This window comes from Archocentrus centrarchus, chromosome 12, assembly GCF_007364275.1.
Source record: "Archocentrus centrarchus isolate MPI-CPG fArcCen1 chromosome 12, fArcCen1, whole genome shotgun sequence".
In the NCBI taxonomy this organism is placed as follows: domain Eukaryota; kingdom Metazoa; phylum Chordata; class Actinopteri; order Cichliformes; family Cichlidae; genus Archocentrus; species Archocentrus centrarchus.
Genome location: NC_044357.1, coordinates 10149867 through 10169536, shown reverse-complemented (window position 1 = coordinate 10169536; position 19670 = coordinate 10149867). Strand labels below are relative to the sequence as shown.

At 41.3% G+C, this 19670-nt stretch overlaps 1 protein-coding gene across 1 annotated transcript; it reads left to right on the top strand.

Moving 5' to 3' along the window:
• The first annotated feature begins 619 nt into the window (after window positions 1-619).
• rab11fip1b (RAB11 family interacting protein 1 (class I) b) lies at window positions 620-15743 on the top strand. Its single transcript, XM_030742217.1, has 6 exons — window positions 620-1126; window positions 10044-10474; window positions 10550-12602; window positions 13469-14344; window positions 14694-14808; window positions 14953-15743. The coding sequence occupies exons 1-6, from the start codon at window positions 783-785 to the stop codon at window positions 15157-15159; spliced, it is 4026 nt and encodes a 1341-aa protein (XP_030598077.1). The 5' UTR covers window positions 620-782; the 3' UTR covers window positions 15160-15743.
• The last annotated feature ends 3927 nt before the right edge of the window (window positions 15744-19670 follow it).

The following is a 19670-nucleotide window of genomic DNA, read 5'->3' as shown; positions in this document are numbered from 1 at the left end:
AATGCATTTCCCATGCCTACTTAAGTGTATTCAGGCTCATAAGTTCTGTTATGCACAGAGGAAAAAGCATGCAAGGAAGCAGCTCTGCAACTGGGGAAAAACAGACCTGGAAAATATCATCTCGCATTCACGGTTTTTCAGAGGCTTAAAGCCTTCATCTGCAGGTTTGATGTAATCCATGCAGACACTGGCACTTCAACTTAATTACAGTTCAGCAGAGCTGAAGGTGACACTGAATCCAACCTAATGAACCTTATCACATGTGGTATTCTCTCCTCTCTCCAAGTGACAGAATCATTAGAGCAAGGGTGTCAGGTTTTAGACATAAATGGGATAGCTGCTAAGAAAGGAGCAGGCGGCTTTTTGAACTGTAAACTGTGACACAATTTGGGGCTAATATAGATCATCTTTAACTGTAAATAAATCAAGGAATATTAAAATCTTTTACATTCAGTCCTGGTGTTATTTCAGTTCGTTCAGTGTGGGGTGGTGCTGATGCAGTCTGACAGGTATACACAAGCGTCAGGTGTGGGCTGTCGTCTAATTAACGCGTTGTGAGTCTCGTTGGAGAAACCTGGGGGCGTGCCTTATCCAACCAAGGCCCCTTTCTCCGTGTAACCACGCCCAATCAGCTGGTTCCTGAAGTTCAGCGAGGCTCAGGAGAAAACTTTTTCTCGCTTCTGTGCAGTCTGGCTCTGAACCGATGGTAGCCACCGCTGTGTTTTGTTTTGGGGGATTAAGTCTTCAACGTCGCTGAGCCACCAGCAACAAGTCGTGTCAGCATGTCCTTGGCGGATCAGCAGTGGTGTCCCACAAGCGTCCAGGTAACGGTACTCCAAGCCAGGGGCCTTAGGATAAAGGGGAAAAGTGGCACCAACGATGCGTACGCGGTCATACAAGTGGGCAAGGACAAGTATCAGACTTCAGTGGTGGAGAAATGCGTGGCTCCGGTGTGGAAGGAGGAGGCCTCTTTCGACCTCCCGCAGCTGCAGCAGGGTGGCGGAGGAGGCAGCACGCTGCATGTCCACGTCCTTCACCGGGCTCTGGTGGGTCCGGACAAGCTGCTGGGGCAGGCAGTCATTAATCTGCTGCAGCTCAGTGAGGACAAAACCCGCAACAAGACCGAGTAAGTACACAGAGCAAGGAGCTGCACTTTCAGTGTATGTGGGAAGCAGTACTGCGCTCAAGTACAGCCCTAAAGAAATGTATGCAGCCTGTGTTTGAAACAAACAAAAATACAAAACAATGAACCAAAGATAAAGTACAAAACTAAACACCCAGAATTGTTCATTTCAGAGTGGCTGGAAAACGGAACTATAATTATCGATGATTTCATACACCACTGGCATGCTGCCTCTGAAAATAGTGACATTTATTAAAATGATGGTGGGGGTGGGGGCCTTTCACAGGGTGCGAACTGTGAAAGCGTTTACCAGATCATATTCTATTTCCTGCAAAACCATCATCTTGGGTTTCTTTGATCAAGCCCTCTTACTATGCAGCTGGCCTTCTTGACCTCTCTAAAGATGGACACGTCAAAAGAAATTAAATGAGGAGTTGTTGGTTTCTCCTTGCATGTAAATGGGGGGATTATGGAAGGCAAAGTGAATAATGAGTGGCTCTGATTTTCATCTGTGCCACAAGGGGAGAAACTCCTGTTAGCTCCTTCTGTCAGTCATGCTGCACCTTCTTGATCTTCATAATCCCTATTAAATCCCCAATATGGGCAGAATTTAAAAAATGATGCAGCATTTGTGAAAACTGTGTCTAACGGTTGCATATGAATATGTTTTACACATTTGCAAGCCTCACCAGACGTAGGCTTAATGTCTATCTGAGATATTTGCACCTTTTTATTGTTGTGATGTGAGTTATTGGAGGATGTGCACTCTGCTTATGCATTAGTGGCCAGACCCGCTCTGGTGGGTTTGACTTAAGAATGCTGCCTACTTGCTCCAGTGGAGCTTAAGGGATTTGTTCCCACTGTAGCCGCCTTCAAGGATGCCAAGCAGCATTATTTACTCAGGCGAATGAAGTGAGTTAAAAGATTCACTTTCATTGAGTGAACTTGTCAACAAGAGGATGATTACGCTAACTTCAGTCATATTTCCAGATGGGGGTGGGTGGGTGGGGGATTTTTGTGCCTTCAAATGGTCAATTTATAAATAATTAACTAAAGCAATCATTTTTACTATGCAAAAAAACATCCACACCCATCTCTAAGTTTGTAGTAATAATGGAATTGATCGGGTTTTACAGGCCTTGCTGGTACTTCAGCTAATGGCGATTAGATCTGCTCCTTTAAGCAGAAAATACTCTTTACTCAGTCAAGGTTAAATGTATTAATGCTAATTTAAGTTATATTTATTATGCAAGACAAAACTGAGTCACAGTGAGCCATTTGTAGCTCTGTAAGAATGGAAAAAATTTTCTTGGTAAGCCGTTCCTGAGTGATTTGTTTCCCTGATGTGTGTCTGGTATTACACAAAAGCAGACAACAATACCAGCCTGTTAACAGCACACACTTCCCCGTTCTCTTACCTTTGCCAGGTTTTCCTGTTGGTGTTTTTAAGTCTGTCTGCTTTGTTGGATGTCTTTGAATGATTGCATCCACAACAAGGCTAGATTTGATGTTGTGATTCATTATGCCTCATATTTCCTCCACCATAAAGCGGTAAAAAAAAGGCTGTTCATACTGTGACACCCCCCCCCTTCCCGACTGTAAAAGGGAAATAAGCTGTGATTTAAAGGCATTTCGTCACAATAAGTTTGCCACACAATATGCCCTGAAAATAAGATGCTCAAGTATGCTAATCTGAATTTTACCTGGCTGTAGGTTTCACGTTTGATCGTGGATGATTTAATATTTCATTTTCCCTTGAGCAAAGCTGCAGCAATTTACATACTGATTCATGCACTGCTTTTTTTTTTCTGTGAGCCTTTCTTTGCCCTGAAATATTTTTATTATGTGTGCGAAGTCAGAAGCTGAGCTTGCTCTCTGTTGATCTCTATGTGAGCTCTGTGAATGCACGTTGCCTCTGAGGTTTCATTCCAGCTGTGGCCTTACATTCCTGACCGTTTTTATCAAAGAAAAGCAAACAGTGATGGCAGCAGCGATGGCCACGCAAGGTCAGTTTGTCTGAGCAAGACCACAGTGGTAGTACTGAGCCTTGCCAGACAAACAGTGTTATATGTGCTGTGAGCTGCTAGCACAACAGCACTACTGTCAAAGTTGAAAGATGTTTTTGTGAATACTGCAAATCAAAAACTGCATCATGTTTACTTCCTTTGTGAACAGGAGTTGCTTGTCATAGACGCTGATATTATGAGGAACTATAATATTTAGTTTGTGTAGTTGTTTTAATAATTAACCAGGATGTTGTTCATTTTTAGAAAACAGAATCATGAACCTTGGGTGGGGGTGCAATCCCACTACACGGTAGAGTGGTAGCTACTCTGGAGGTTTTGATTGTATCCTGCGGTCTTCCTGTGGTGTTGTTTCCCAGCTGTCGTGGCCTATTTTTAAACACTAATCCATGTTTTAATTTAACTTATTAAAAATGTTTGTCACGCCAAAAAGAAAGTGCTTCTAGAAGAATATGAATAAAATGAAAACCCAATCATAGTATAAACCAGGGATCCTCAAATCCAGTCCTCGTGACCCTCGTGTCCTGCAGGTTTTTGGTGTGTCCCTGATCCAACACACCTGAATCAAATGGCTGAATTAGATCCTCAGTATGCATTCAAGTTCTCCAGAGTCCTGCTAATGACTTCTATATTTGATTCAGGTGTGTTGGATCAGGGACACATCTAAAATCTGCAGGACACCGGCACTCGAGGCCTGGATTTGAGAATCACTGGTATAAACAGACTGCTTTAGGCTTTTGTTTTCTGAGTAGGCATTTTGTTACAGTAACAGACACATTTCAGCTTCAGAGACTAAAACCCTGTTTCCCAAAAAGCATTTTACTGAAAGTAGTACAAAGATCACACACACAGGCAGGTAGGCCACTTCACAACCGAGCTGTCTGCCCATTGCTGGGCCAGTTGCTAGGCAGATAGGCCGTTTCATGCCTAGATGACATGCCTAATCATGTTCTTAAGGAATAGGAGAAAAAAATCCAGCAAAGACCTGACACAGGACCAGGAGAAGTGGGAAATAAAGGCTGAGGTATGCCAAATTACACAAGAACTGGGCTGAAAATCAGTGACAACAGTTCTGATGGAGTGATGAATATAAATGTTAATTTTTTGGTTCAAATCATCATCCATATATACAGAGGAGGTCAGGAGGGAGTTACAACAGTGAAACACGGTGAAGGCTCTGTCATGCTTTGGGGCTGAATTTCACCAGTGGTGTTGGATATGTTGTCCTAAATGATGGAATTATGAGCACAGAAAATTACCTTCGGATTTTGATCCACTCTGCAATAAACTACTGACAAGGGGTCATTACAGCGGGTAGCCAATGCAGTATCTCTCTGTCATGGATTGGCCTCCCCAGAGCCTAGACTTCAACGTCATTGAAGCAGTGTGGGATCATCTTGACAGAACAGAACAAAAGGCAGCAACATCCAAAGAAGAGCTTTGAATGAGCCAGGCTGACCTGGTGACCTGGATAGACCAGCACGTTGCTCTAAAACATACACTATATCAGTGATCCTCAAATCCAGGCCTCGAGGTCCAGTGTCCTACAGGTTTTAGATGTGTCCCTGATCCAGCACACCTGAGTCAAATGGCTGAATTACCTCCTCAGTATGCAGTCAAGTTCTCCAGATTCCTGCTAATAAGTTCTATATTTGACTCAGGTGTGCTGGATCAGGGACACAACTAAAACCTGCAGGACACCAGACCTCGAGGCCTGGATTTGAGGATCCCTGCACTATATGAACAAAAGTACTGGGCCATCTACGCATTACACCTAAAGGTTCTCCCATGGACACCCATGCCATGAAGCTCCTGGCACACAGTTTTTGTGCTGATGTAAATGCCAGAGGAGCTTCTCACCTCTGCAGTTATTGATTCAGCAGTGTGTTGGTGACTTTTATGCAATATTCACAAAGCTACCTGTTCTGTAACTCTATGGGGTCTACCACTTTGTGGCTGAGTTGCTGTGGTTCCTAAATGTTTCCACTTTGCTATAACATCCCTAGCTGATTGTGGAATATCTAGGAGGAAATAAATTTCACCAGCTGACTTTTTTTGCAATTTTTGCATCCTGTTACAGTACCACGCTCAAATAAAGTGAGCTCTTTAGAACAATGACATTCTTTCACAGACTTCATGACAGACTACTTAAAGCTCTAAAGAGCTTTAACTAACTTGATTGCTTGCTTTTAAATACATCTGTGGCACTGAAAATAACTGAATTCAAAGATTAAGAGGTGTGGCCCAATACTTTTGTCCATATAGTGTATATGTCATTCAGCAGATGTAGTCCATTAGTGCACTTGTACGTTCTTACAGATGTACAAGTGCACTAATTTAGCCCTGTACCGTCATGTATGCTCACTTTTGAGCTGTGTGGTGATGACAAGCCTGATAATCCCTCATAAATACAGTGGAGACTGAAGGAAGAAATAAGAAGGAAAAGAGTCTCAAACTTTTGCTAGTCAGACCACAGAACTGTTTAACACTATGCTTCAATGGGTCTTAAGAGAGAAGAAAAGCACTGTTGTTCAATTGTGTGTGTTTGTGTGCGCTTCTGTTTTTTTTCTGTCCTTTTGTAGAATTATTTGCAATTGAGGACACTCTGTTCTTCCATGGCTTTCATTGATTTCCACTACAGAGAATAGTCTGTTTTTAATGCAGTGCCACCTGAGGGCCTGGAGATCAGGGCAGTTCAATATTGGTTTTGCTTTTCCCCTTTCATGTTGTTACATTCCCAAATTTTCCTTTCTGTTCTAAGTTTATAAATCCTGTTGTTACCTTCTGAGAGACTTGGGCTCTCTGGGATGCACTTTTCTAATCTTTCTAATCTTTTGTTGACTTTCTCCCAACTTTTTAGAATAGGAAAATAATAATTTCAATTTTTGCTATGTTGTCTTTGCAAGCTAAATCACTTAACATTTTATACAACACCCAAGCTTTATGCACAGAGTTGCACAAGGGCATTACAACAGCCATGATAGTGACTTCTGCTTGTGAGGTCTGATAGCACCTATATGATTCAGTTAAATTTTATTTATGTAGCACCAGTTCACAGTAACAGTTGCCTCAAGGCACTTTGTATTATAAGGTAAAGACCCTACAATATTAGAGAGAATATGAGCAGCACAGTGACAGTGCGGAGGACAAACTCCTTTTTAAGAAAAGATGTCTGGCAGAACCAGGCTCATTGAGGGACAACCATCTGCTGTAATTGGTTGGGTGGGTCCCCAAGCAGCCCGAGCCTATAGCAGCATAACTAAAGGAGGGTTCAGGGTCACCTGATACAACCCCGACTATAAGCTTTATCAAAAATGAAATCTTAAAAGTAAAGAGGGTGTCTGTTTCCTGAATCCATCCTGGGAGCTGGTTTCACAGGAGAGCGACCTGATGGCTGAATGCTCTGCCTCCCTTCTACTTTTAGAAACTTTAGGAACCACAAGTAAGCCTGCAGTCAGAGAGCGGAGAGCTCCAGGGGATATTATGAACCTTGGTTAAAGGAAAAACAAACTTGGAACAATATAGAAAACCCGATTTAGTGAGGACAGATCTCAACTGTTACTTCTGTTCATCATTTCTGTCATCTAAAACAGCTTTTTTTGCCTCTTTCTAATCATTGTGTGACATAGCATAAATTATACAATTTTAAAAAATTTTTTTTTTAGTTAAAAAATGGCACCAGTTTCAGTCACCATGGGAAAGTGAGCTTCTTTTCTTTGCACTGGCCTTCATTTTGTTGCCCTGACTCGTGGATACCAATAAGCCTTGAACATTATCACTGCTGAGCTGTTTAACTCACTCAGCTCTTCTCCCACTCACAGCTGTCTTCTGTGATAAGAAAGGCTTGAGCCACACAAGGCATTGTCTTATCAGTAGGTCACAAGGAAGGATGTGTGTGCAGAAAGTAAAATAGCTTTACAAAATGTTGAGTCATGCATTATCCCCCCGGCTCTGGCTGTCCAGCAGAGCTGCACACTTTGTTACTTACAGAGGTGTGAGATTAGTCAAATAGCATCATGATGATGATGATGATGATGATGATGTATGAAAGCTATTCAAAGCAGCTGTAACTCCTGCACAGTGCTTACTACTTCAATGAGCTAACGCCCAAAATTTTTGGCAACTTCCCTTCTCATTTAACTGACGTGACTTACTACTTCTTCTTTTTATTTTTTTTCACCTTATTCATGCGGGATGCATTTGTTTTGCAATGCTATCCTATACTGTACTCTAAATCTACATATCTGCCTGTAAAAAGAATAGTATAACTAAGGACACTGTGCCCTATATAATATTAAAAAAATCTGTATTATTTCACTATAGTGTCTTTCCCCCTTTTTTTTGGTATAGTTGGCTTAATTATAAGAATTATCATGACAAACATTTTATTGATTTGATTTGAACTTCATAACACTGCACAGGGTGGACCTGACGGCAACAATACGAGGGTAGGCCGTGGTGTTTGCCCAGTTAGTAGTGAGGGGCCCAAAATGTGCCAAGAAAATACTAAACTACTAAAATACCTAAACTATTACACCACCAGCATACTGTTGATACAAAGCAGGATGGATCCATGTTTTCATGTTTATGCAAAATTTTAATTATCTGAACATAATAATGTTGCAGCAGAAATCAACTCATGAGTCCAGATATTTTTTTTTCTAAGTCTTATATTATCCAATTTTGTGAGTCCATGTAAGTTGTAATCTGTTTTCTGTTCTTAGCTGACAACAGTGGCACCTGGTGTGGTCTTCTGCCGCTGTAAACCTGCTTCAAGAGTTGACATATTGTGCATTCTTCTGTACAGCTTGGTTGTAACGAGTGGTTATTTGAGTTACTGTTGCCTTCCTATCAGCTCGATGCAGTCTGGCCTCTCCTCTGACCAACAAGGCATTTTTTCCCAGAGGACTGCTGCTTACTGGATATTTTCTCTTTTTTTGGCCTGTTCTCTGTAAACTCTAGAGATGGCTGTGTGGGAAACGCCGAGTAGATTAGCAGTTTCAGAAATATTCAGACCAGCCAGTATGGTACGAACAACCACACCATGTTCAAAGTAACTTAAATCACCTTTCTTCCAAATTCTGATGCTCTGTTTGAACTTCACCAGGTCGTCTTGACCATGTATACATGACTAAATTCTTGGAGTTGCTGCCATGTGATTGGCTGGAGAGTGTTCATCTTTATGAAAAAGGCAATTAAATTATAAATTACAAGTAACCAAAATTATTAACAAATTGTACAAAGTATGATGCTGCAATGACAGTAAAGAATTAAGTTATCAGCGTGGAATTGAATGCACCACTTAGAAATGTGTCCTCATGCATGAGGGTGAGAACATAACAGCAACAGAACACTGTCTACATTTACAGTATATGAGAAATAAATATATTCTCCATCTAGCACTGTTCTGTTGAATGGCACTTATCGGGCAAGTGTGAAGAAACTACAAATGGCATAGTTATGTCAAGGCCTGAAATTTGCAAATCACATCCCATTACTCATCAGCAAGTCGGAGGCAGGGGAACGGTGACAGCAGTCAGCCATTTCACAACTTCCAGGAAAAGGCGTTTCCCCTCCTTTAATTTGTTCTGGCATGACATCTGAAGCATTCCTAAGATGATGATAAAATCTCAACACAGCTGACTCTACATGTATTTAGTTCTTCCATTCTATATAAGTGAATTACAGAGGGCTGTGTTCTGTCTAAACTGAAGGGAAAAAGTCTGTATGGCACACAAACACTCCCATGAACAAAGCATATTTGGACAATAATGTGTAATACAGAAAAAGAGACGGAAGCCTGCAGCTACAAACACACAGCCCCCATCCTTATTTCCTCATTTCCCTAGGAATCCAGACTTCAGTTGGAGTTGTTTGCTCAGTGGTGAGCTGACCTCAGATTTCTGCCTGATGGGCACTTTTTCTGCTGACTGACATTTTTTTTTTTCTTTTTTTTTTTTTCCTGTTGTGTTAAAGTTATTCTGCACATTGTGAGACCCTTCTGTCAGAACTAGATGCCACAGGTGCAGAAACGGTGCAAAGTTGGCACCATCTGGTCTCGGCGTGTCTGTTTATGATTTTTCTACAAATGTGAAATTTTAATTTCATAAATCAACTTTTATGGTGTAACCAGTATTTGTTTGGTTAAATGACTGTCATCCTGGTCCGTTATATCCAGCTGTTTAAAAATGTGGTGGTTTAACTAAGAACACTGTTGGGCAGTTTGTTTCTCTGTTTCTCTCTGGCATGCATGTGTTGTATATTTAAAGGATGAAGATGAGGCTAATGAATCTGGCAGGCTAAGTTTTGTAAGAATCAGACTAATCTTGGATGAAAGCTTTCTCTTTCAAAGGGGCTGCCAGCTTGTTAACTACCTGCAGAGTTAGATGTTTAGGAAAACATTGTGACCATGAACATCAGCGGTACACGCCTACTGTGCTCTTAAGATTTAATCATGTAAGACAGGCAACAATGCTGAGGCGTACACACAGTATGAGCATTCATACATTTTAAAACTTTCCTTCATGGTCAGTTTGCTGGTTGTGCTTAGATCATCACAGACTTTCCAAAAACATTCATGCTGCCACTTTCCATTTGCTATGGGATGGATCATTCCATAGCAAATGGAATGATCCATCCACATGCTGTAAATGAGTCTAAGACTTTCATTTGTTTAAATCATTTAGAAGATCATGGGCAGTATTAGGTAATGCAAAAATAGAGACACATCAAGCATGATCAGTTTTAGACTTTCAGACAGCTCTAAAACACCCACGTTTCTAGGAATGATTTAAAAAGGAATAGCATTGCCACTTCATAATCATTGGATGTGTAAATAATTACTTTTGTCAAAAATCATTCAGACAGATGTCTAATAATGTGCCTCTTTTTAACAGATGGTTTAAACTGCTGGATAAGACTGGTAAGCCAGACAAAGACAGAGGAGAGGTGCTTGTGGACATCCAGTTCATGAGAAACAACATGACTGCCAGCATGTTCGACCTCTCCGCTGCTGGAAAATCCCGGTCTCGTCTGGGCAAGTTCAAGGACAAAGTTCGTGGCAAGAAAAAGGAATCAGATTCTGTGACTAGTGTGGTGCCATCCTTCACTCAGGTCCTGACGGACAGTGAGGAGGAGGCCAACGGTGATGGTGAAGCAGCAGCAGCAGGCAAGGATGGAAAACGCAAGAAGCACAAGATTAAGTCTTTGTTTTCTCCAAAGTCCAACCTGCAGAAGAGCATGTCTCAGTCCATGTCTGTTCTGCCTGGAAAGAACTCCACGCTGAGCAGCAGCCAATCATCTGGCCTGAATGTCGAGTCCTCCGAAGGTCAGGAACTTACTTTTTCACTATCATTCCTTTCCTCTGTCATTCTGTTGTGTTAACTTGCTCATGTCCTTTCAGGTAAAAAGAAGTTCAAGTTCATGATACATAAACGCTCAGGCAGCTCAGATAGCAAAGACTCATCATCCGGTCATGAAAAACAGGCTCCTGTGGAACAGAGTAACTTGTGCATCAATGGCAGTCACATATACTGTGAAGAGCCGCCACCTCGGACTTCTCGCATCAGCTCAAACTTCAGTCTGTCCAGTTCAGGCCATGGATCAATGGAAGATGTCCCTGAAAACTCTCCTCCATCTGAGTCACAAAAGGCAATGGGGCAATATTCACCTTGGGAGGAAGAGGAGGAGGAGGAGGAGGAGGAGGAGACATCTGAAGTAGAAAACCGAAAAGAGAGTGTGAATGAATCAAGGAGGACTTTAATGGAGGAGGAGCGGAAAGAAGAGGAGAAGATTAGGAGGCAACAAAAGAAGCTTGAGAGTTTGGCTGAGGACAGTGAAAGACAAGAGGAAGAGGAGACAAGAAAGGCTGAAGAAGAGGAAGTTAAAAGGGTGCAAGAAGAAAAGATTAGAAGAGAAGAAGAGAAGAAAAGACGGGAGGAAGAGGAGAGGGTTAGGATGAAAGAAGAGCATGAAAGATTGGCAGAGGAAAAGAGACTACAAGAACTAGAGAGAAGGAAACTTGAGGAGGAAAGGGTTAGAATTGAGAAAGAGAAGAGGAGACTAGAAGAAGAAGAGAGGGCTAAGATGGAAGAGAGAAGGAGAGAAGAAGAGCAAAAACTAGCAGAAGAAAAGAGACTTGAGGAAGCGAAAAGAGCTCAGGAAGAGAAGAGAAGGCAAGAAAAAGAGGCAAAAATGGCAGAGGAAAAGAGATTACAGGAACTAGAGAGAAGGAAACTTGAGGAGGAAAGGATTAGAATTGAGGAAGAGGAGAAGAAGAGATTAGAAGAAGAGGAGAGGGCTAAGATGGAAGAGAGGAGAAGGCGAGAAGAAGAGCAAAAACTAGCAGAAGAAAAGAGACTAAAAGAACTAGAGAGAAGGAAACTTGAGGAGGAAAGGATTAGAATTGAGGAAGAGAAGAAGAGACTAGAAGAGGAGGAGGGGGTTAAGATGGAAGAGAAGAGAAGACGAGAAGAGCAAAAACTAGCTGAGGAAAAGAGACTTGAGGAAGAGAAAAGAGCTCAGGAAGAGAAGAGAAGGCAAGAAGAAGAGGCAAAAATGGCAGAGGAAAAGAGATTACAGGAACTAAAGAGAATGAAACTTGAGGAGGAAAGGATTAGAATTGAGGAAGAGAAGAAGAGACTAGAAGAAGAGGAGAGGGCTAAAATGGAAGCGAGGAGAAGGCGAGAAGAAGAGCAAAAACTAGCAGAAGAAAAGAGGAGACTTGAGGAAGAAGAGAGAGTTAGAAAGGAAAAAGAAGAGAGGAGGAAGGAGGAAGAGAGAAGACAAAAAGAGGAGGAGTTTCTGAGAAAACAAAAAGAAGAGCGTGAGAAAAAGAGAATACAGCTGGAGCAAGAAAGGAGCCAGAGGGAGGAAGAAGAGAGGATTAGAAAAGAGGAAGAGAAGAAAATACGAGAGGAGGAGCAGGAACGAGCTAGGAAAGAAAAGGAAGAATATGAGAGACTGGAGGAGGAAAAAATGCGACAGGAGGAACAAAGAAGAATTGAGGAAGAGGAAAAAGTTAAAAAGGAAAAGGAGGAAAGGGTTAGGATGGAGGAAGAGATAGTGAGGAGAAAAGAGGAAAAAGAGAGGGCTAGAAAGGAAAAGGAAGAAATGGAGAGGTTGGAAGAACAGAGACTACTAAAGGAACAAGAAATGAGAAGGATTGAGGAGGAGCAGAAAGTTAGAAGGGAGGAAGAGGAGAGGATTAGGAGAGAGAAGAAAGAAGTGGAGGCAAAGAAGCTGGAAAAGTCCACGAGAAATGCAGAAGAGCCAGAAAGGAAGGAAAACAAAACAAAAGATGAAGGTAGAGCTGCGGGGGAGAAATCCAAAGTGAGCAGTTCTGCAGAAGTCACTTCCACTAATCCGTTTGATGAAAACTTCTCATGCAACCCCTTTGAGGAGATTCCCGATTCCCCCCACGGCAGCGCAGCCAAAGTGGCAACGGTTCAGCAAAGGTTAGTTAAAGCTGTACGCTACGTGGATCACAACCACTGCAATAAATGCATCATTTAATAATATTATATTTGTAGGTGTTAATTCACACACATCCTCCTTAATTCTTAAGAACCGTCACATTCAACGTCTGGAGACATTTCTCCAAGCGTGAGACTGATATTGTTAAGCATAGTTTGCTAAAAGGAATCATTATGACCGCTCGGTGTTCCGGGGTTAAAAGCAGAGCAGGATAGCATCAGGAACAGAACAGAAATGAAGGTAGGGAAGCTGAATTTGAATGCTTGGTTAACAATATGATGATAATGATGATAATTAAAATATAGAAAAGGTGTTATCTGAAGTTACTTTATCTGCTGTTCAGTCAGCCACAGGTCAGCAGCAGTTCTTCTCAGCACTTCTCTTTTTACTGGAACATAAAAGTGACGCGAGCCTGAACATTACGCAGCCGTGCGTGTTAGTTTGGACGAGTGTTCAGGCTGGGCTGAAAGATTTGGGCTCTTTGCATAGTTTTACCTCATAATGTGAAGTGAAAAATGGCTAGGAACTTTGGGAAGAACTCAGTTTGAGGAGTAGTAGAGTCAAAGAAACTTCAGTTGTTCTCGGCACATTAAAACACACATTTCTTTTATTATTTTTTTCTTTTTTTAGCTTTTCATTTTACACATATTTAAACTGAGAAAACTGTGTTCTTCTTTGGTTGTTCTGTAACATAGCAATAGAGTTTGTCTTTATTATTTTTCACATTATTAAAAACCAGTTTGTTTTTTTTTCTTGCATCTTTAGTCTATTTTGACTCCCCCTGTTGGCATTCCTGTAATTAAATGCTGAAGTATGCCTAGCTGTCATAGTCTTTTCTCATTTCCAGGTGTCAGTCTGCTGTGTCATCAGTGGGAAGTAAGACGGTTTCCCTGGATGAAAAGGACCTGATTAGTACTCAACGAGAAAAGCGACCAGCTCCTCAGCCGCCAGGAAGGAGTCAAGCTGAGAAAGAGACTCACAGGGAGCAGGATGTGTCGGCACGACATCTGGCACAAATTACCAAGCAAAGCAAAGACAAAGATGTCAAAACTGTCAGTGTTCCCCCTCAGCGCTCGGTGCAAATGATCGCTCCACTGAGCAGGTCTCCCACAGATTCAAAGAACTCCCAGAGCCTGATGCAAAGTAATAACGCTAATGGAACAACAAGTGCAGCCAAGCACAGTAAACGTCCTGCACCGTCCATACCTCATCCTGCGGAAGAAAAGCAGTCATCTGAACAAAAAACAAGCTCTAATCTAGGTGGTGCAGAGACCAAACAAGTTAAAGTTTATGGCTTAAATCCATTTGAGGATGAGGATGATGAAGATGAAAGTGAACTCACGGGCCAAGATGACACAACGGTCTCTGGTGGTGCTGGTTCAGTACGCTGGCCTGCAGCTGGGTCACAAACTGGTGATAAAGATGCTGCCTCTCAACCAAAAATCAAATCCTTAAAGATGGCCCATGCTCCCCCACCTCCTGCAAAGGATGACATCACCTCGAGCACTTTAATGAACCCCAACACCGAAGGAAGCCATGCTGCGGAGGATCGAAGTGCAGCTGCACCTGATAACAGTGCACCGCAAGCATGCGACCCCCATTCTGATGCCACAAGTCCCGTGCACGTCCAGGAGAGTCTGCTCCAAGAGTCCCAGTCCCTTAAACTGCAGAGTATAGCGGAGGCAGGTGTGAAGAAGGATGGGGCACCCACACCTTCACGCAGGTGAGATGGTTAAGATGCTGGAAAGAAAGGCAAAAAAAAAAAAAAACTAACTTTTACATTACTATATTCAAAAAGATTCATCATTATGCACATTTCAGTTGTATTATTTGCCAGGTTCAATCCCATTAGCTTTCACTGATATAGTCACAAACAGTAAATGTGTATTCTTTACAGTGTAGTAAGCTTGATGTGGATAAACTAACTCAGTGTTGTTATTATTGAGTATTATTTTCAGTTGAATTGACTGTTGAATAGATTTGTTTTTCTCGCATGGTGATACAGTTTCCTTTTACTTCCATTCAACAAGTGCTCACATCTGTTTTTATGCTTTGTTTTCTCATCATTTCAGGCTTCAGCCTGTAAGACCCCTTAATCCTCTCGAGCAGCAGGGTGCCTCAGTTGTTCAAGGGGAAAATCAAAACAAATCCACAGGGATCCTCAGTGGAGTTCAGGACAAAACAAAGGTATTTCTTTCTTCCCCTCTGGTTTAAAAATAAATAAATAATAGATTTTCAGCAAGAAATGGACCGATGGAATTTAGATTTTTTTTTTTTGTATCCTGACACCTTTGGTTTGATTTTTAAAAATGATGCTTTGTTTCTCCACAGGTGAGTGACAGTGGGATGAAAGGGCCTTACTCCCAGCTGACTCGGGAGGAGCTGATCTCTCTGGTCTTGAAACAGGAGAAACAGCTCTCGGAGAGAGATCATAAGATATCGGAGCTGGAGCAGTACATTGATAATTTACTTGTGCGGGTCATAGAAGAGAAGCCAAGTATCCTCATGTCCATAGGCACTATGAAGAAAGCTGCTTAGGTACCTTTGCAGGTGTCACTGTATCCTTGCTGCACTTAATCTGTCCTGTTATCAGACTTTATTCACATCAGTTCCACATTAGAAATCTCACTTTAAAGACATCTCAAATAAACACAACTGGAATATTTTTGTTGTACAGTGTGGGGGACGCTTCAGATTTCAAAGATATATCACCTAATAAAATTAAAGATTTGAAAAAATTCTTAAAAATCTGAGCTATTTCAGCTAAAGCATTCAGTTCGCAAATAGTCTGTAGTTCTTTATATAATCAATAAAGTTAGACATTTGTTTCACGTGAGACTTTGAAGAACATCTGTTTTATATATTTGGTCGTGGCTTTCATGTTGAACTGAATGTTTCTTCTAGAAATAATTTTGATAAAAGTCGAATCGACCCAGAAAAGCAAACCTGCTGCAATTCATGGCCAAAACGTGCAGCTGATTTCTCTCTGTAGAGCTTCGTGTCCTGGTCGACATGATGCTGCTGATCTCCATGTGCACTTTAAGTAGCTCACACTATTGACATGACACTGAATATGGTTTTTACTGCTTTAATAAATTTGCAAAATAAAATAAAACCTTGAATTAATGCAAACACTGTCTGCTGATATTCTTTTTTTTTTTTTTTTTTTTTTTTTAATATTGAATCAGCCAATCACATGATATCAACTCAGTGCATTTAGTTATGTAGATTGGAGTCAAAACAACCTGAATTTCAAACTGAGCATCAGAAAGGGGAAGAATGATGAATTGGTGATTTAAGTGACTTTGAATGTGGCGTTGTTGTTGGTGCCAGATGGGCAGGTCTAAGTACTTCAGAAACTGCTCATCTACTGGGCCTTTCCTGCACAGCCATCTCTGGGTCCATAGAGAATGGCCATAAAAAGAGAAAATGTCTTGTTGATGTCAGAGGTCAGAGGACAATGGCCAAACTGTTTCAAGCTGATCAGAAAGCAAAAGACGACCACTTGTTGCAAACAAGGTATGCAGAAGAACGAACGCACAACATGTTGAATCTTGAAGCAGATGGGCTACAGCAGCTGAAGACCACACTTTGTGCCATTCCTGTCAGCTAAGAACAGGAATCTAGTCTCAGTTCCATAGAGCACCTTTGAGATGTGGTGGAACAGATTCCCATCATGGAAGTGCAGCTGACACATCTGCAGTATGTGATATAGACCAAAAATCTGAGGAACATTTTCAGCACCTTGGGGAGTCTGTGACATGAAGAATTAAGGCAGTTCTGAAGGCAAAAGTGGATCCAGCCTGGAACTAACAAGGTTTACCTAATAAAGTTGCATTTGAGTATTAATACCAGTCAGAGCTGTGCTAATAAATGGAAAGCACCATTACAAATTTATTTAGAGGCAACATAAATTTATCCTTTAATTAAACAAAACACTAGCGGTATGTAAATAATGTAAAAGCATGTAATACAGCATGAATAACCATACTCGCCACAAACATCAGTTACACATTTCTTACAAAAAAATATTAAATCATTGCTGTTTTTTGTTTTGTTTTTTTAACCATTGCCTGGCCAGCTGCTGTCTTGTGCTGTGTGAAATTAAACCCACTGTGTCGTGCATCACGTGGTTCAGTCGACTGGCAGTATTTTTAGAATCGAGGATAGCCGTGCTGTAACATTTGATCTCCTTTTGAAAAAAATATAATGGTTAATCATTAAAAAAAAAATCCAGTCATGTAGAGGCTAAAGTTGTTTAATCACATCATTGTCAACATGTTGGATATTTATGTCACATTTTTGCTAAGCTTGGTTTGTCTAAAGATAATCAGCTTTGATATCATTTTATGCAGCACAAAACGTGATGTTCTTAGATATATTTTCAAGGATTGGTCATGAACAGATTTTGATAATTTGAAACAAACAATCCAGTAATATGAGCACAAATGGGAAACTTGCCTTGAAGAGTTCTTGAGGGCTCAAACTGTGAAATTCTCTGTACCGCAGGGTGGAAATCAGCTTCTATTCAGAGTATCTTACAGCAGCCACAACATATTCAGTTGGTCTGCATGTGCAAAGGACATTACCCTAGAAGATTATGAACAATAAAACTGTAATCACAGTAAGGCATGTGAGAAAATCACTCCATTTTAAATTGTCAAATTCTCTGGTTGCAACATCTTTTCTCCTTCTGCACAAAGCTGTCAGTGAACTAGACTAACATCACCAGTCTTTGTATTCAGGAATAATTCTCATATTATTAAAATTCTTGTGTTTTATGATTTATGGAAGGTAGACTGAAGCAGAACTGTGAACAGGGCCCAATATTCTTTTTTTTTTTTTTTTTTGTGCTTGATAGTTTCAGGCTGTAAAAGACTTGATTTTAATCCATTTTAATCACAAATGAACGTGTGGGTTTTTGGAAGTGTAAAATTTGTTGCTGGCAGTGTGGGACTTTGCTCTGTCTCTCTTTGTCCAACCTTCATGAGACTGAGTGATAGCTTAGGTTAAGAAAGCAACTGGTCAGAGAACTTATCAGATATGATGCAAAACCTATAATTCATAATGTGAGGGGAGCTCTGCAGCAGCTGCATCCTAATTTCTTCTTTCTTCCTGCTTTCTAGTTTTTGCTGCCTCTTCCATGTTGGGAATCTTGGACTCTTTGTCCTATATTGGTGTTGTGTTTCCCATTTAACACAGTGCCCAGTGAGCAGAAGAGTGTAAGTGCTCACTGAGTTTTGCAACCTGGGAATTTATTTCTGGGAATTATTTGCTTACCCAGTTGCCCTGCAGCCTTGCTGGCTCTGGCTCCATTCTCAGGGTACCAGCCTGCTTAGTCCAATTCTCTACTCTGGACACCCGCATGACTCAATTATATCTGCCCCCAGCCCCTACAGCGTGCTTGATTATTCAAGACTCCTGCACGCCTCCGATAACAGCTTCACTCATTCAATAAGTTCAGCAATCAGCAGCGCGCCTCTGAGTTTTTGTCTGCATGCAACACATTCTGATATCCTTTTATCCCTTCATTTTGGAACAAGTAGCAAAGGCTGGAAGTAGCTGACAGTGATCTCTCTGTTATGCATTATGGGTTGGTGACCAGTTGTTTTAACCTATTTTAAGTTATCCTACTGTAGTTTTGTGTGTTGACAGATTTAATATGTTAGCATTTTACAAACTGGGAGGAGAGGTGCATTTTAAGAAAGGTGAGAGAGTGTCAAAGGAGCTTTTACGCTCTTATGAGAAACTGTGGATCCAACATTACCCGCAGTATCTGCAGTAGGTAAATATTTTAAATACAAATTTTGCATTCCATGAAGGGACTGTACAAAATTAACTTTTGTCTAAATATGAGCCATAAGTTTTCAGAGATATTTTTAAATTCTTATTCTTTTTTTTAATATAACATGAGTCCACAGTTGCCTCAGTTTTGCTGAACGTCTTTCATACCACTGGTAATTTCCTCCATTGTTTTTTGTTCCTGTCCTGCCATGTTCATGCTCTCTGCAGCAGCATTCGCTGTTGTTCACCTGCTGCCTCATTCTTGTGTGAGTCTTCATCTTGATTGTGACGACGTCTGTGATGACGTCTTTTGCCGCCTTGTTCTTTTGTGAGACTTCATGTGTGACTGCTCGCACTACTTGAACTGTACTCTTTTGTGCCTTTTTTTGTTGTTGCTTTTCTTCTGCATCATTCTTTCCTTTTATTTGATACCTGTTCTTTTTACTGAAAGTCCTCTCTGCACTCACATTTTCTCTTGTTCATTACTGTCTCATTCTCTGCGTTGCCCTCATGTCACACTGATTTAATCCTGTGAGTCGTACTCAAAGTAAGTAATTTATCCTGCTGTCATGAGTAGCCTACATGCCCCCTCTAACAGCTCTTTCTTCCTCAGTCTTTTTAGTCTCGCATGCTGATGGCACCATAGTAACATCACCAGAATTTCTTATTCCATGGCCTGAATTTCATTCATGTCTAATGACTTTCCTTGTTGTTTACTACTCAAGTCTCTCACTCCATTTTGCATTTATAAGATAAGACCCAAAGCTGATGATGTATGGTGCTAAAGGAGTTTATAGGTCTACAGAGGTCGCGATAGCCGCAACACTCAACACTGCCCCGAATCACCAAGAGCAGCAGGGGAGCGATGATAGGCTGCTCTTTGTAGACTTTAGCCAGGCATTTAACACTATCCTCCTTCACAAACTGGTGACCAAACTGACAGACATGGTACTGTCTTAATACTTACCGACGACTGCACCCCCACCGACTCCAGAGCAGCTGTCTGGTTTGTGTACTGTAGGAATAACAACCCGATCCTTAACATCACAAAGAACAAGGAGCTGATTATTGACTGCAGGAGGAAGAAAATGGACATTCAGCTCATTTTCATGAGTGGGGAGTGTGTGGAGAGGGTTTCGGACTTCTTATTCTTGGGCTTGAACATAGAGGAGGAGCTCACCTGGAATGCCAACCCCCACCGAGGATCCTCAGGAAGAACCACCTCAGTCAAAAGCTGCTTGTGTCCTCCTATCGCTGCTTAGTAG

Bases quoted from the DNA above. Each gene is read 5' to 3' on its own strand.
- rab11fip1b (XM_030742217.1), top strand. From the start codon at position 783: ATGTCCTTGGCGGATCAGCAGTGGTGTCCCACAAGCGTCCAGGTAACG. The intron at 1,127-10,043 runs GTAAGTACACAG...TCTTTTTAACAG, and splicing joins AAAACCCGCAACAAGACCGA to ATGGTTTAAACTGCTGGATA. The intron at 12,603-13,468 runs GTTAGTTAAAGC...TCTCATTTCCAG, and splicing joins GTGGCAACGGTTCAGCAAAG to GTGTCAGTCTGCTGTGTCAT.